This window comes from Spinacia oleracea, chromosome 5, assembly GCF_020520425.1.
Source record: "Spinacia oleracea cultivar Varoflay chromosome 5, BTI_SOV_V1, whole genome shotgun sequence".
In the NCBI taxonomy this organism is placed as follows: domain Eukaryota; kingdom Viridiplantae; phylum Streptophyta; class Magnoliopsida; order Caryophyllales; family Amaranthaceae; genus Spinacia; species Spinacia oleracea.
The window spans coordinates 37,697,044-37,709,838 of record NC_079491.1 but is presented as its reverse complement, the minus strand read 5'-3'; the positions used below and the strand labels follow the sequence as shown (position 1 = coordinate 37,709,838).

The 12,795-nt window shown below is 37.6% G+C and overlaps 2 protein-coding genes across 2 annotated transcripts; both read left to right on the top strand.

The window, feature by feature from the left end:
* The first annotated feature begins 4,803 nt into the window (after window positions 1-4,803).
* Window positions 4,804-6,604, top strand: LOC130461445 (uncharacterized mitochondrial protein AtMg00810-like). The gene is made up of 3 exons (XM_056829552.1): window positions 4,804-4,922; window positions 5,618-5,851; window positions 5,992-6,604. Exons 1-3 carry the CDS (start codon window positions 4,804-4,806, stop codon window positions 6,602-6,604), a joined length of 966 nt encoding a protein of 321 aa, XP_056685530.1.
* A 2,072-nt stretch (window positions 6,605-8,676) lies between these two features.
* On the top strand, window positions 8,677-10,545 carry LOC110774847 (UDP-glycosyltransferase 73C3-like). Its single transcript, XM_021979436.2, has 2 exons — window positions 8,677-9,477; window positions 9,582-10,545. Exons 1-2 carry the CDS (start codon window positions 8,701-8,703, stop codon window positions 10,260-10,262), a joined length of 1,458 nt encoding a protein of 485 aa, XP_021835128.2. The 5' UTR covers window positions 8,677-8,700; the 3' UTR covers window positions 10,263-10,545.
* Window positions 10,546-12,795: the final 2,250 nt, after the last annotated feature.

Sequence of the window (12,795 nt, the reverse complement as noted above, 5' to 3'; positions counted from 1 at the left end):
CCAACAGGAGCTTCAGGTATTCTTGGCAAACATCCAACCCATCAGGCCTATGCTGCTTGGCCCAACAATTCTTGCTATTATGGGGGTGCTCCGAATGGTAATAGCTATTCTCCGACCGATATCGAAGCGGCTATGCACACTATGTCACTCAATGTCCCCGATGAAAATTGGTACATGGACACGGGGGCCACCTCTCACATGACTTCCAACCAAGGTAACCTTTCGTCTTATTTCAATTTGAGCAATAATCATCATATTACTGTTGGTAATGGCCATAAAATTCCTATTAATGGTTGCAGTCACGTTAATTTTTCCCCACCATGTCCCCCTTTATCCCTTCGTAATGTCCTTCATGCTCCCAAACTCGTCAAAAATCTAGTGTCGGTTCGCAAATTTACTATTGATAATGGTGTTTTAGTTGAGTTTGACCCCCTTGGTTTTTGTGTGAAGGACCTACAGACGGGAACGCATCTATTGAGGTGTAATAGCTCGGGAGACTTATATCCCCTCACCAAGGCCATCACACCTCCATCTCCATCAACCTTTGCCGCCATTTCCTCCACCACTTGGCATGATCGTCTTGGCCGCCCCGGGGATGCTATTTTTAATATTCTTAGGCAAAACAATTCCATTTTATGTAATAAGCCTAGTAGTTCTTTAATTTGTCATTCCTGTCAACTTGGTAAACATGTTAAATTACCCTTTTATGCATCAAATTCTAGCACGTTTGCACCATTTGATATCGTGCATAACGACCTATTCACCTCTCCTGTTTTGACTAATAAGGGCCATAAATATTATGTGCTTTTCTTGGATGATTTTACGAATTTTCTATGGACGTTTCCTTTGCATACTAAGTCACAAGTTTTTGCAACGTTCTTGAATTTTCAAACTTTAATTCACACTCAATTTGAACGGAAAATCAAGACCTTTCAATGTGACAATGGCAAAGAATATGATAATGGGTCGTTTTTAAAGCAATGTGAACTCCATGGCATGCTTTTTCGATTCTCATGTCCCCATACTTCGTCCCAAAATGGAAAGTCCGAGAGGAAAATTCGTTCAATTAACGATATTGTCAGGACTATTCTAGTTCACTCATCCACACCACCATCATATTGGCACCACGCTCTTTCTTTTGCCACCTATCTCCATAACGTGTTACCAAGCAAAATCTTGAACTACTCATCTCCCACCAGTCGTCTTTATGGTCGGGAACCCTCTTTGGCTCATCTTCGTGTCTTTGGTTGCCTTTGCTTTCCACACCTCCCTAGCAACTCCATTCACAAACTCCAAGCACGGTCTACACCATGTGTATTTTTGGGATTTCCGGATAATCATAGAGGATATAAGTGTCTTGATCTCTCCTCTAACAAGATAATCATATCCCCCCATGTCACTTTCGATGAGACCGAATTCCCGTTTCAGAAAATTCATAAGCCCAAATCCCACACTTATGATTTTCTAAACTCAGACTTATCCCCTTATGTCCTCCAACATGTCCAGCAAGGCCATACTCGAATTGGGCCCACACCACCATCCCCCCAGTCGGCCCAATCTCCTGACATGGACCATGGACCACACTCCCCTCTCTCAAGTCCAGTGGCCCATCCCACCAACTCTCCTCCCTTCACTAGTGGAAAAAAGGTCATTTGCATCGCACTTTTAAGCACATTTGCGTCGCACATTGTGCGTGGCAAAAGATCTCGATGCAAATGACCCTTATTTGCGTCGCACATTAAGCAAATGTGCGTGGCAAATGACTTTTCGGGCACCATGTTGAAAAGTCATTTGCCACGCACATTAGCTTAAAGTGCGTGGCAAATGACTTTCAGGCGCCAAAAAAAAAAGTCATTTGCCACGCACAATAGCTTAATGTGCGACGCAAATGACAATTTGAGCGCCAAAAAATTAAGTCATTTGCCTCGCACAATAGCTTAATGTGCGACGCAAATGACATTTTTGGCGCCAAAGAATTAAGTCATTTGCCTCGCACATTAAGCTAACGTGCGTGGCAAATGACTTATTTTTTGTTTTTTTTTTAAAATTGGTTTTTTAATATTTTATTGGAAATTCCAACATGATCGTCTTTGAAAGTAGACGCTTCACAATACCGGGAATACATTTATAAATAATACCTGTCACAATAGTTTACAACGTAATTAACGTTCCCAATAAAAGGCAATTAAATTCGTCATAGATCAACCAACATGTTACAACAAACATAAAATTACTACAACAAAGGTATCTAGCTAGAGATCAACCAACAAAGCATCTAGAACTGCAAAACCGTAAATATCAGAACTTGCTGATGCTGCAGTTAGTGATGAATTTGGAACCTGTTTGGCTGAATAAAGAAACAGGAAAATACAAGTGAGTTTTGTTGCTCTAAAATATTAATGAGTGAGAATTTAACATTTTTCTGCTGGTTCGTTACCTTATCTGTACTAGTCTCTTATATGAATACAAAGCTAAGAGGAATACTAAAAGTAGAAGCAGCAATCTGGACAGTTGCATTAATTTTTGTTGGTTTCATGGGAGGACAATTAAGTTATCTAAACAATCATACAGATCTTTAAGGGTCTTAAGTTTGTGGCCTATTGAGAATACTGAGGCAAAAGCCAAAAAAGAGCACACGAATATACATGTAGAATCATCTATAATTTTGCATCTTAACTAAGTGCTAATTCTTTTTTCAATCATACAATTGCACTCAAGTTGCATAGTACATGCAACCACTAATGTGCAATAACATGAGATCCATGCATTGAAGTTGTGTAACTGACCTTAGAACTAAAGTTCATAACCACTAGTCATTAAGATTTAAGACAACTCACAATTATAAAAGTAATCCCCCAAGGCGGAAATAAAAATATCCTAAAGGAAACAAATAGAACATGTTTCGAGCAGCTAAGTTTATCCCACCTCAATTTTTCACAAGCACAAGGCAACTCAAATTATTTTGGGAGCTTAAGGTAAGATACAGCGTTCCAGTCTTTACTTGCAATAGCAGGTGACCAAAAGAACCCCCCACACACTGACACACACACAGACTACCACTACCACCACAATTTCTCAGTTCTGTTGATACAGTGCAAATGTACATTTTGGCTACTAGCTAGTCCACATCAATAGCTGGAAAGATTTTCCATCAAGTAATTGAGTAGTGTTAAGAGAGAGAAATTATTTGGGAAATGAGTGCAAGAGAAGTTCTTACAGCAACTCCCCGTCTGCAAGTAAGTCTGAGATGTCTATCTGCTCATCAAATCTTATCTGCAAAACTTCTCTGAGCCATATTCTTGATTGATTCTGTTGCATCAAGTACAAATAAAACATTGGAACTTGATTGCTTATATACAATGTTGATTAAAAGATTATAAAAACAGGTCAAGTAGGCTTTAAAATAAACCCCACCAACATTACCAAGACCAAAAAACAGGACAATATATTCATATAGTGAATTAATGACAAGAACTTTACTATGTAATCTTTTTCTTGGGTCTAGGGGTTTTCTAATTATTGAACCATATCTTGGTTCTAAATGGTAAGAGCATAATTGACTCCATATATTATACTTCTATCGTCCGGAATCAGTAGTCCTGTTGTAATACGCCACAAATAAACAGATAACTGCAAGGGGAAATCGCGGAAATCGAAAGAAAGATTCACAGAACCAAAGATACTCTTAATCTTTTCTTTCAGCAAACAGAATTTTGTTACTGGAACAGTAAATTTGGGCGAAAATCATGGGAAATTTTCATAAAATAACCTAATCGGATACTTGAACACGAGTACCCGAGTAACACAAAACAGAAATATTATTGAGTTTATTATGCTACAAACAAACAAATAACTGCAAGGGGAAATCACCTAAAATGGAGAAAATAACCTTAATCTTTTTCAGCAGATCATATCCAATAACTTCAGGCATGGAATAGTCAGAGAAAATAAAATTCACCTTTAACCCCTAATACATTGTAACAATCATCAAAAAAATTATGAAAAGAAACTAATTAATGGAGAAAGAAAAAGAAAAATGGAGCTGAAATTCCACATACATTAGAACACCCAACTGCACTGTTCTCTTCATCCAAACCCGGAAACTGTAATGCCTTTTTCGCAGTTTCCATCACTATCACTGCTCAATTGTTCCAAAAAAACAACCCATTATTAGAAACGGTCACAAAATCAGTACTAACCCATTTATCAAAATAGAAAGTTCAAAGAAACCAAAAAATCAACAATGGAAGGAAACTTTGAAATAATCCTCAATTTAAAGTTCAAACAATCGCTAAAAATATTCGAATTTACAAACTAACTAACACAATCAAACCTTATATTCATCAGAACAATATAAAAAAAGTAAAAATTAATTGAAGTTGGATTCACGGTAAAGAGAGGGGAAATACCTAAGAAATAAGGTCATTAACGATGGCGGCGACGTTAACCGGAGCTCAGCACCAACTCTTTGGCGTTTTACCCAACCTTAAAAAACCCTAGAAATAGGCTGACAAACAAGAACCCTAGAAATCAGAATACACTGTAGGCTGATAAACAATAACCCTAATTAAAAAAAATTGCATTGTACCTGCCGCTATATACAAAGAAACGATTCGACGACGCTGACGAACTAAGTCGCAGATTTGGTGACCCACTAGAAATCGAGCTGCGCTGCTTTGTGATACGAAGTATCTCCTTCTTCGCGGCAGAATATAAGATTTTTCCCCTTCGAGCCGTGTTTTCGCAAGCTTGATTTTTCCGAGTAAATGGAACAATAGGTATGATGGTTAGAGGATATTTCAAATGAAGGAAAGATTCAGAGTTGTTGATATCTCAGCAGTGGAGTTCTGGAAAGAAGAGGAGAGAGAAAGAGAGGGGAGGAGGAATGAAGAGACTCTCCTTGGTGATATCGAAGTCTTAGGGTAGGAGTACGGTAATTAGTTTTTTTTTTTGGGGGGTTAGATTAGAGTTGAGGGTATTATCGTACATTCCTAGGTGGACACGCAGTGCATCGCAGATTTATAAATCTGCGATGCACTTGATTGAGTCATTTGCCTCGTAGCTTTGTTAATCTGCGATGAAAATGACTCTAGGGGGCATCCTAGAGTCATTTTCCTCGCAGTTTAACAAAGCTGCGACGCAAATGAGTAAATTTTATGGTAAAATTTGTTATTTGCATCACATGTTCAGAATTGTGTGGCAAATGCGGGGATGCAAATGACCCTTTTTCCACTAGTGCTTGCTGCCCAACAACTCCCTTTCCCTACCCATACCCTGCGGCACCCAAAGCCCAGCTGTGATCCCGCCACAGCAAACGACCCAAACACAAACAACAGCCCCATCTCATGCCTCAGCCACGCCCCAGCCCATCTCATCTCACCATATGGCCACTAGGAGCAGACACGGTATATTCAAACCCAAACAATTGTTCAACCTTAGTGCATGCCACCGCTCCTAGCATCTCTCCTCTTCCAAAAAATCCCATTACGGCTCTAAAAGACCCTAATTGGAAATTGGCCATGCTTGATGAATACAATGCTCTTGTTGAAAATAAGACGTGGGAGTTGGTGCCCCGTCCTTTGAATGCTAATATTGTTCGCAGTATGTGGATTTTCAGGCATAAAAAGAACAAGGATGGCTCGTTTGATAGATACAAAGCCCGCCTTGTGGGAGATGGTGCAGGTCAGCAAGTTGGTATTGATTGTTCTGAAACTTTCAGTCCTGTTGTGAAACCAGCTACTATTTGCACTGTCCTCAGCATTGCCTTATCAAAAGGATGGTGTCTCCATCAGCTAGATGTCAAAAACGCTTTTCTCCATGGTACTCTTGCGGAACAGTTTATATGCACCAGGTTCCAGGATTCCGAGATCCAGCTCATCCAGATTATGTGTGCCTTCTGAAAAAGTCCTTGTATGGTTTAAAGTAAGCTCCGCGTGCATGGTATCAACGTTTTGCGGATTTCGTATCCACCATCGGTTTTCTCAACAGCAGGTCTGATTATTCTCTTTTTGTTTATCGTCGGGGTAATGATATGGCATATATTCTGCTTTATGGTGATGACATTATCCTAGCTGCTTCTTCTGACACTCTTCGGACTTCTATTATGTCTTTGCTTTTCTCTAAGTTTGCAATGAAAGACTTGGGTCCTCTAAGCTACTTCTTAGGCATTGCTGTTACACGTCACTCAGGTGGCCTATTCTTGTCTCAAAAACAGTATGCTTCAGAAATTATTGAGCGTGCAGGCATGACATCTTGCAAGCCTTCTTCCACTCCCGTAGACACTAAGGCGAAGCTAGGCGCCTCTGCGGGTCCCCCTACGGATGACCCTTCTCACTATTGCAGCCTTGCAGGTGCACTTCAGTATCTCACTTTCACACGGCCAGACATTTCCTACGCCGTTCAGCAAGTCTGCCTATTCATGGATGATCCACGCCAAGAGCATATGCATGCCCTCAAGCGTATCATTCGCTACATCCAAGGTACTCTAGATCTTGATTTGCACCTTTATCCATCATCTGTTTCTACTCTTACATCATATACAGATGCAGATTGGGGGGATGCCCGGATACGAGACGTTCGACGTCCGGCTATTTTGTCTTCTTAGGAGATAACCTCATTTCTTGGTCATCCAAACGACAAGCTACACTCTCCCGCTCTAGTGCAGAAGCCGAATATAGGGGTGTCGCTAATGTTGTTTCCGAATCTTGTTGGATTCGAAATTTGCTACTAGAACTTCTATGTCCGGTAAGCAAAGCTACGTTGGTCTATTGTGACAATGTTAGTGCTATATATCTCTCTGGAAATCCGGTTCAACATCAACGCACGAAACATATTGAAATGGACATACACTTTGTACGTGAGAAAGTTGCTAAAGGACAAGTTCGTGTCCTACATGTCCCTTCCCGCTATCAAATCGTCGATATTTTTACGAAATGGCTTCCGCTAGTACTCTTTAATGATTTTCGGGACAGTCTCAGCGTACGGCGTCCTCCCGCTTCAACTGTGGGGGTGTGTTAGATTATGTGTATACAATCTTTTGTAATTGATCTTGATTGATCGTAATCTTTTGTAATTGATTCTAATTGATCTTGTAAATATCCTTGTGATATTAGTTACTTAGAATAGCTTATGTGTATCATGTATAAATACTCATTCAAGCAATAATAATCACTCACGGATTAACTTCCTTTATTTTTTTAATAAGTAAGAGAAAAATATATTGCATAACGTCCCATAAAAGGAACAAGAGAGAAACAAACGCGAACGATGCCAAGCCCCAAGGGGGACTTACCTTCTAGGAAGGGCTTTCCTAAATCCAAGGGAGAAACAAACTAACTATAAGGCATTAGCAACAAACAACAGAGGCCCTCAAAAAAAAGGTTACCTAGAGGGAAGCTAACCAACATTTATCACGCTGCAATTTTACTAGGAACAACCTGATTAACCCTAGTACAAACAATATTTTTAATAGGTTTCATTACAACTTGAGGATGTACTCCCTCCGTATTTATTCAAGTGATACACTTGCCTTTTCCGGCCGTATTTATTTAAGAGATACACTTGTCATATTTAGTAACTATCAATTCCACTATCTAATTAAATAATACATCTAATTTACCCTATGATCCACCATCCTATTAAACAAATAATTTCATAAACCCACCCCACGCCCCACCCCCCAAAATCACATGGTCCCCACTTATTTACTTATTAAAATATCTACCCAACCCCACTTGCTTTATTATTTTATTTCATTCAATTATTCTTCTTAATATCCGTGTTTGGCCAAATATATCCCTTAAATAAATACAGATAGAGTAATACCTTATGCTCCCACGCTGCCATATTGCGAAGCATCCATATATATACTATAGATGGTAGTAGCAAGAGCATCATATCTCACTCTTTTTATAAATAAATAAAAGAGCAGCAAATATCAAGTTTTATTATTTTTACTTATACTCAATTAAAAATATTAATGTTTAAAGAAGCGTGTTAATATTAATGTTTAAAGAAGCGTGTTAAAATATGTGAAAAAAAAATGATCCAAGTATTGTGAAACGGATGTAGTATTAGTACATATATATTTTTTTGAGACTGACGTTTTTTTTATTTGGTTTCCACAAGTTAGCTAGGTAGTTGTTTCAGTAGCCCATTACTAGTTACATCCTATCTGGATCATGCCTCAAGGTAGGGTTATAGGGTTGTGTAAGAATCCAACTTAATCACTTGCGATTAGTGGTCGATTAAGATAAGTTATATAAACCGACCAGCATATATGGTTTTGTCTTCATATTATATATCAAAATCTACTTTTCTCCCCGCGCTTAATTGATTACACAAAACATGATATAAGCCAATGTGACTTTGTGCACTTACATTAATAAACCTTAGTACGTGAGATTTTTTATTTTTTTTGTTAGCACCCGATTCATCCTTAGGGTTAATTCGGATTCGGGGAGAGTTCTGGGTGGATAGGTTCCAGTCCCCTCCCAATTGTTGTTGCGAGGGATCGAACACGAATTCTCCCTACCAAGTTCAGCCCCAATCACCACTGAACCAACAGACAATTGGTAGTACGTGAGCATTATTAGTCATTTATAATTGTATAAAAAAAGTCACCATAAATATATATATACCTCACATTACATTTGATTTTCTACTCTAGCAAAACAACTCTCCCTTTCAATATTTAAAACAATGGCTTCGACCGATATCCATGTTCATGTCATAGTTATCCCTTTAATGTCTCAAAGCCATCTAATCCCCATGATAGATCTATCTAAACAATTAGCAGAAAGAGGGCTTATAGTCACTATAATCACTACACCACGAAATGCCCTTCGCTACCAAGCTACCATCAATCAAGCCATACTCTCTGGCCTTGGAATCCAACTCGTGTCTCTTCCATTTCCATGCAACAAGGCAGGGCTACCCGAAGGATGTGAAAACCTTGATAGTCTTCCATCTCCTCATTTACAAACTAAATTCCTTGTAGCAACTTCTTTATTACAAACACCACTAGAAAGTTACCTTGCAAATATAGATCCAAAGCCTAATTGTATAATTTCTGGCCTCCCTTGGACAAGTGATGTTGCACATAAGTTTAATATCCCTAGGTTTGCTTACCAAGGTATTTCTTGCTTCACTCTCTTGTGCTCTCACAAAATGGTGCTTCATAAAGTTCATGAAAACAATGAGTATGATAATGAACCCTTTTTGGTGCCGGATGTCCCGGATAAAATTGAGTTTACTTATGCTCAATTGCCTAAGATGATGAAGAGAAGTAGTCCACATATTGGTGATGGTATTGATATCAAGGACATTCGTGATCAATTCAACCAAGCTTGTTCATCCGCGGAAGGGTTATTAGTAAACACATTTGATGAACTTGAGTTTGAGTATGTGAAATCATACCAAAAGGCGGTCATGAGGAACGTCTTGTGTGTTGGACCTCTCTCTCTTTGCAACAAAATGGTACAAAATTTCATCCGGCCTTGTTTATTAAGTTTTAGGTTATTGTAAGTTATAATTAATAACATGCATGCATAATATATATTTGGTGGTACTAATTAATGCAGGAAAAAGACACTAGCATTATTGACGAGCATCATTGCTTAAGATGGCTCGAGTCTATGAAACCAAGGTCGGTTGTATATGTTTGTTTTGGTAGCCTTTGTCATCTACGACCTAAACAATTGATAGAGCTTGGTAAGGGCTTAGAAGCATCAAATTTCCCATTCATTTGGATTATTAGAGATGTTGATTATAATGAAGAAATAGACAAGTGGATAATAAATGAAAACTTTGAAGAAAAGGTTAATGGAAAAGGGATAGTAATCAAAGGGTGGGCACCTCAAGTGTTGATATTATCTCACCCTTCGACTGGAGGGTTTTTAACGCATTGTGGATGGAATTCGACATTAGAAGGAGTAAGTGCGGGTGTGCCTATGATCACCTGGCCAATGTTTGCCGAACAATTTTACAATGAAAAGTTAATCGTTCAAGTACTAAAAATAGGCGTAAGAATAGGTGTTGAGGTGACTATGCATTGGGGAGAGGAGCAAAATGAAGGAATTTATGTTAAGTGGGAGACTGTGAGAAATGCAATAGATAAACTTATGTGTGAAGGACAAGAAATAAGAAAAAGAGCAAAAGAATTTGGGGAGAAAGCTAAAAAGGCTGTACAAAAAGGTGGTTCTTCATACTTGAATATCACTTCTTTTATTCACCATCTTAGCCAAACATTGGTTACCAAATGAATGAAAGATACAAGGAGTGTACGAGACTTATTACTCACTTTTTCCCCTATCAAAAAAATATATATTACTCTACTTTTGTCGATATTACTGTTTATAAAGTGAGCCTTCATAATTTTATTGTATGCCCTAATAATTAAATTCTCCATTTATCGCATATTAAGGCCGCTGAAATTGATAAGGTAGTACGTGAAACTGATAAGGTCCTGAAATTGATAAGGTAACTGATTATGTTGTCTGTTTGGTAGAACTAGTTTTGTAAGTACCTGGAATTTTTACTACTCTCTCCGTTCTTAAATATTAGTCCCTTTTTGACTTTTTAGTCCGTTCCAACTCAATATTTAAATATGAATATCTCCAAATACGTACGTTAAATAAATATAAAAATTTGATACTGATAAACTACGTATTGAGGCGAACAAAACTAGATCACATAAATATATTTTGAAATATGTATTGGAAAGAAATTAGAAGATTTTCCTCAATTGTAAATAGTGTTAAGATTCTAAAAGAGACTAATAATCAACAACAGAGGGAGTAGTATAATTGACATTCTATATATTTTAACATCTATAATTATTTTAATGGATGTATTACTCCATAAAAGTTAGTAGTATGTATCTATAATGCGTCATGTTATGAATCTAAAAATATTTTTAATACAAAAACCAATATCTTGATAACTTTTAAAAGAATAAAAATTACTCTGTGCCCAAAAATCAAATAACTGCAACAATTATAGTTTACGATCGAACCCCAAAAACTCCAAACCAACACCAGAATTGCAATGAAAAACATAAGAATCAAAATAGTAAAATTGACAACAATTCATCATATAATTTACAATCAAATTCAAAGAGAATCAATAAGAAAAATATAGAGAAGTAGAAAGAAACGTCACATACCGAATACGGTCGAGTTCCAGAGTGTCGAGTCTGCCAAGTACTCTATTGAAATATAACGTTATTGGGGGGAGGGTTGAATTGTAAATTGTGAAATATAACGTTATTAGGGTTTTTTTCATTATTTAAGATTCTATTATCAATTTTTTTAAAAAGAAAATAATAATTTCAGGAGCTGAAACTCAAACGTTAATTAGATTAACGTTTCATTATCGATCACTTTATCCAACTTATATTTTATTTCAACTACCTGCCAAACACTCCTAATTGTTTAAGGTGACTTATCATATTAACACCTAATTATTTAAGGTGACTGAAAGTGCTTACCAAACAGACCCTAATTGCAATACTTTTTCGTTTTTACTCATTTCTGATTAATTGCAACATTATTTGTGGTTTGCAAAAGATTTAATTGCACAAGTATAAAAGGAGTGGGATTGATTTGCTCCAATCGTAAGTAATGAGACTAATTTGCATTGATAAGTTATGAGGCTCGTTTTCCAAATTTCCCAGTATCCGTACAAATCTTCCTACAAAGAAGTACTCTATCAAGCCCGCTATTTTCAAACAAATACCTGTAAATGACCGTCTTTATCATATAACAACTTAAAACCATATTAATTGTCTATAGTCGAGTCATATCAAAATTAATAATAATGATCCTACGGGCTATCGTATCATGTGTAGTATATTTAGGGCCGTCAAAAAGTGATCCGATCTGAGAAACCGACCGAAATCGATAGATATTCGAACCGAATATATTCGAGAAGTAGAGACTCTTGAAACCGATCCGAACCGAACCTCCATTGATCCGAAATCTCATTTAACCAGTGAATCAAAGACCCCAACCCGATCAGCTAACAACTCAAGCAGACCCGTAACCCGATTTATCTGACTAATATTAACCGAACCCAACCCGCATTCGACCCGATAGCAATCCAAAATCCGATTTTACCCGATAACAACTGCAATCGACCCGACCCGACAAAGCTGATATCCGGTTTAACCCGCATTGTAGTTGACCCGATCGGAATGGACCCAAAATCAACTTTCAACTGAATTTTGGACATAAAACTTTGTGTTAAGGTGTCTTAATAAGTAGAAAGATTAATTTTGTACGGAGGGAGTAAAATTCTAAAAAAAAAAGCATTATTTGGCATGAAATATTAGAATAATAAAGTGATCCGAATTTGGCAATGAACTCGAAAGTTACTCGATCCATAAAACATAAGAATACAAGCCAACGTGATCTTACCTCGAACCGCAAACTCAATCCGTAATTGACCCGGATCTGAGGTACGACTGATTGAACATGACCAGAACCCGAGAATCACGATCCAAACTTGACCCGAACGCGAGACTTTATCCGTTCCAAACATGAATCCTTCCCGTAGTAAACCGGTTAAAATAGTAACCGAATCTGACATACACCCGAACCCGAGACTTATCTGATTCGGACATGACCCCCTACCCGCTGTAACCGGTCAAAATAGCAACTTTATCTGACTTACATCCGAACCAAACTAAACCCAAACCAAATAAAATCGATTGTTTTTTTTTTTTTTCTTTTTCTGTCAACAACTTGTCTTTTGGAAAACGAGTTCGGATCCTCTAGAGTTTTAATAAAACTCTAT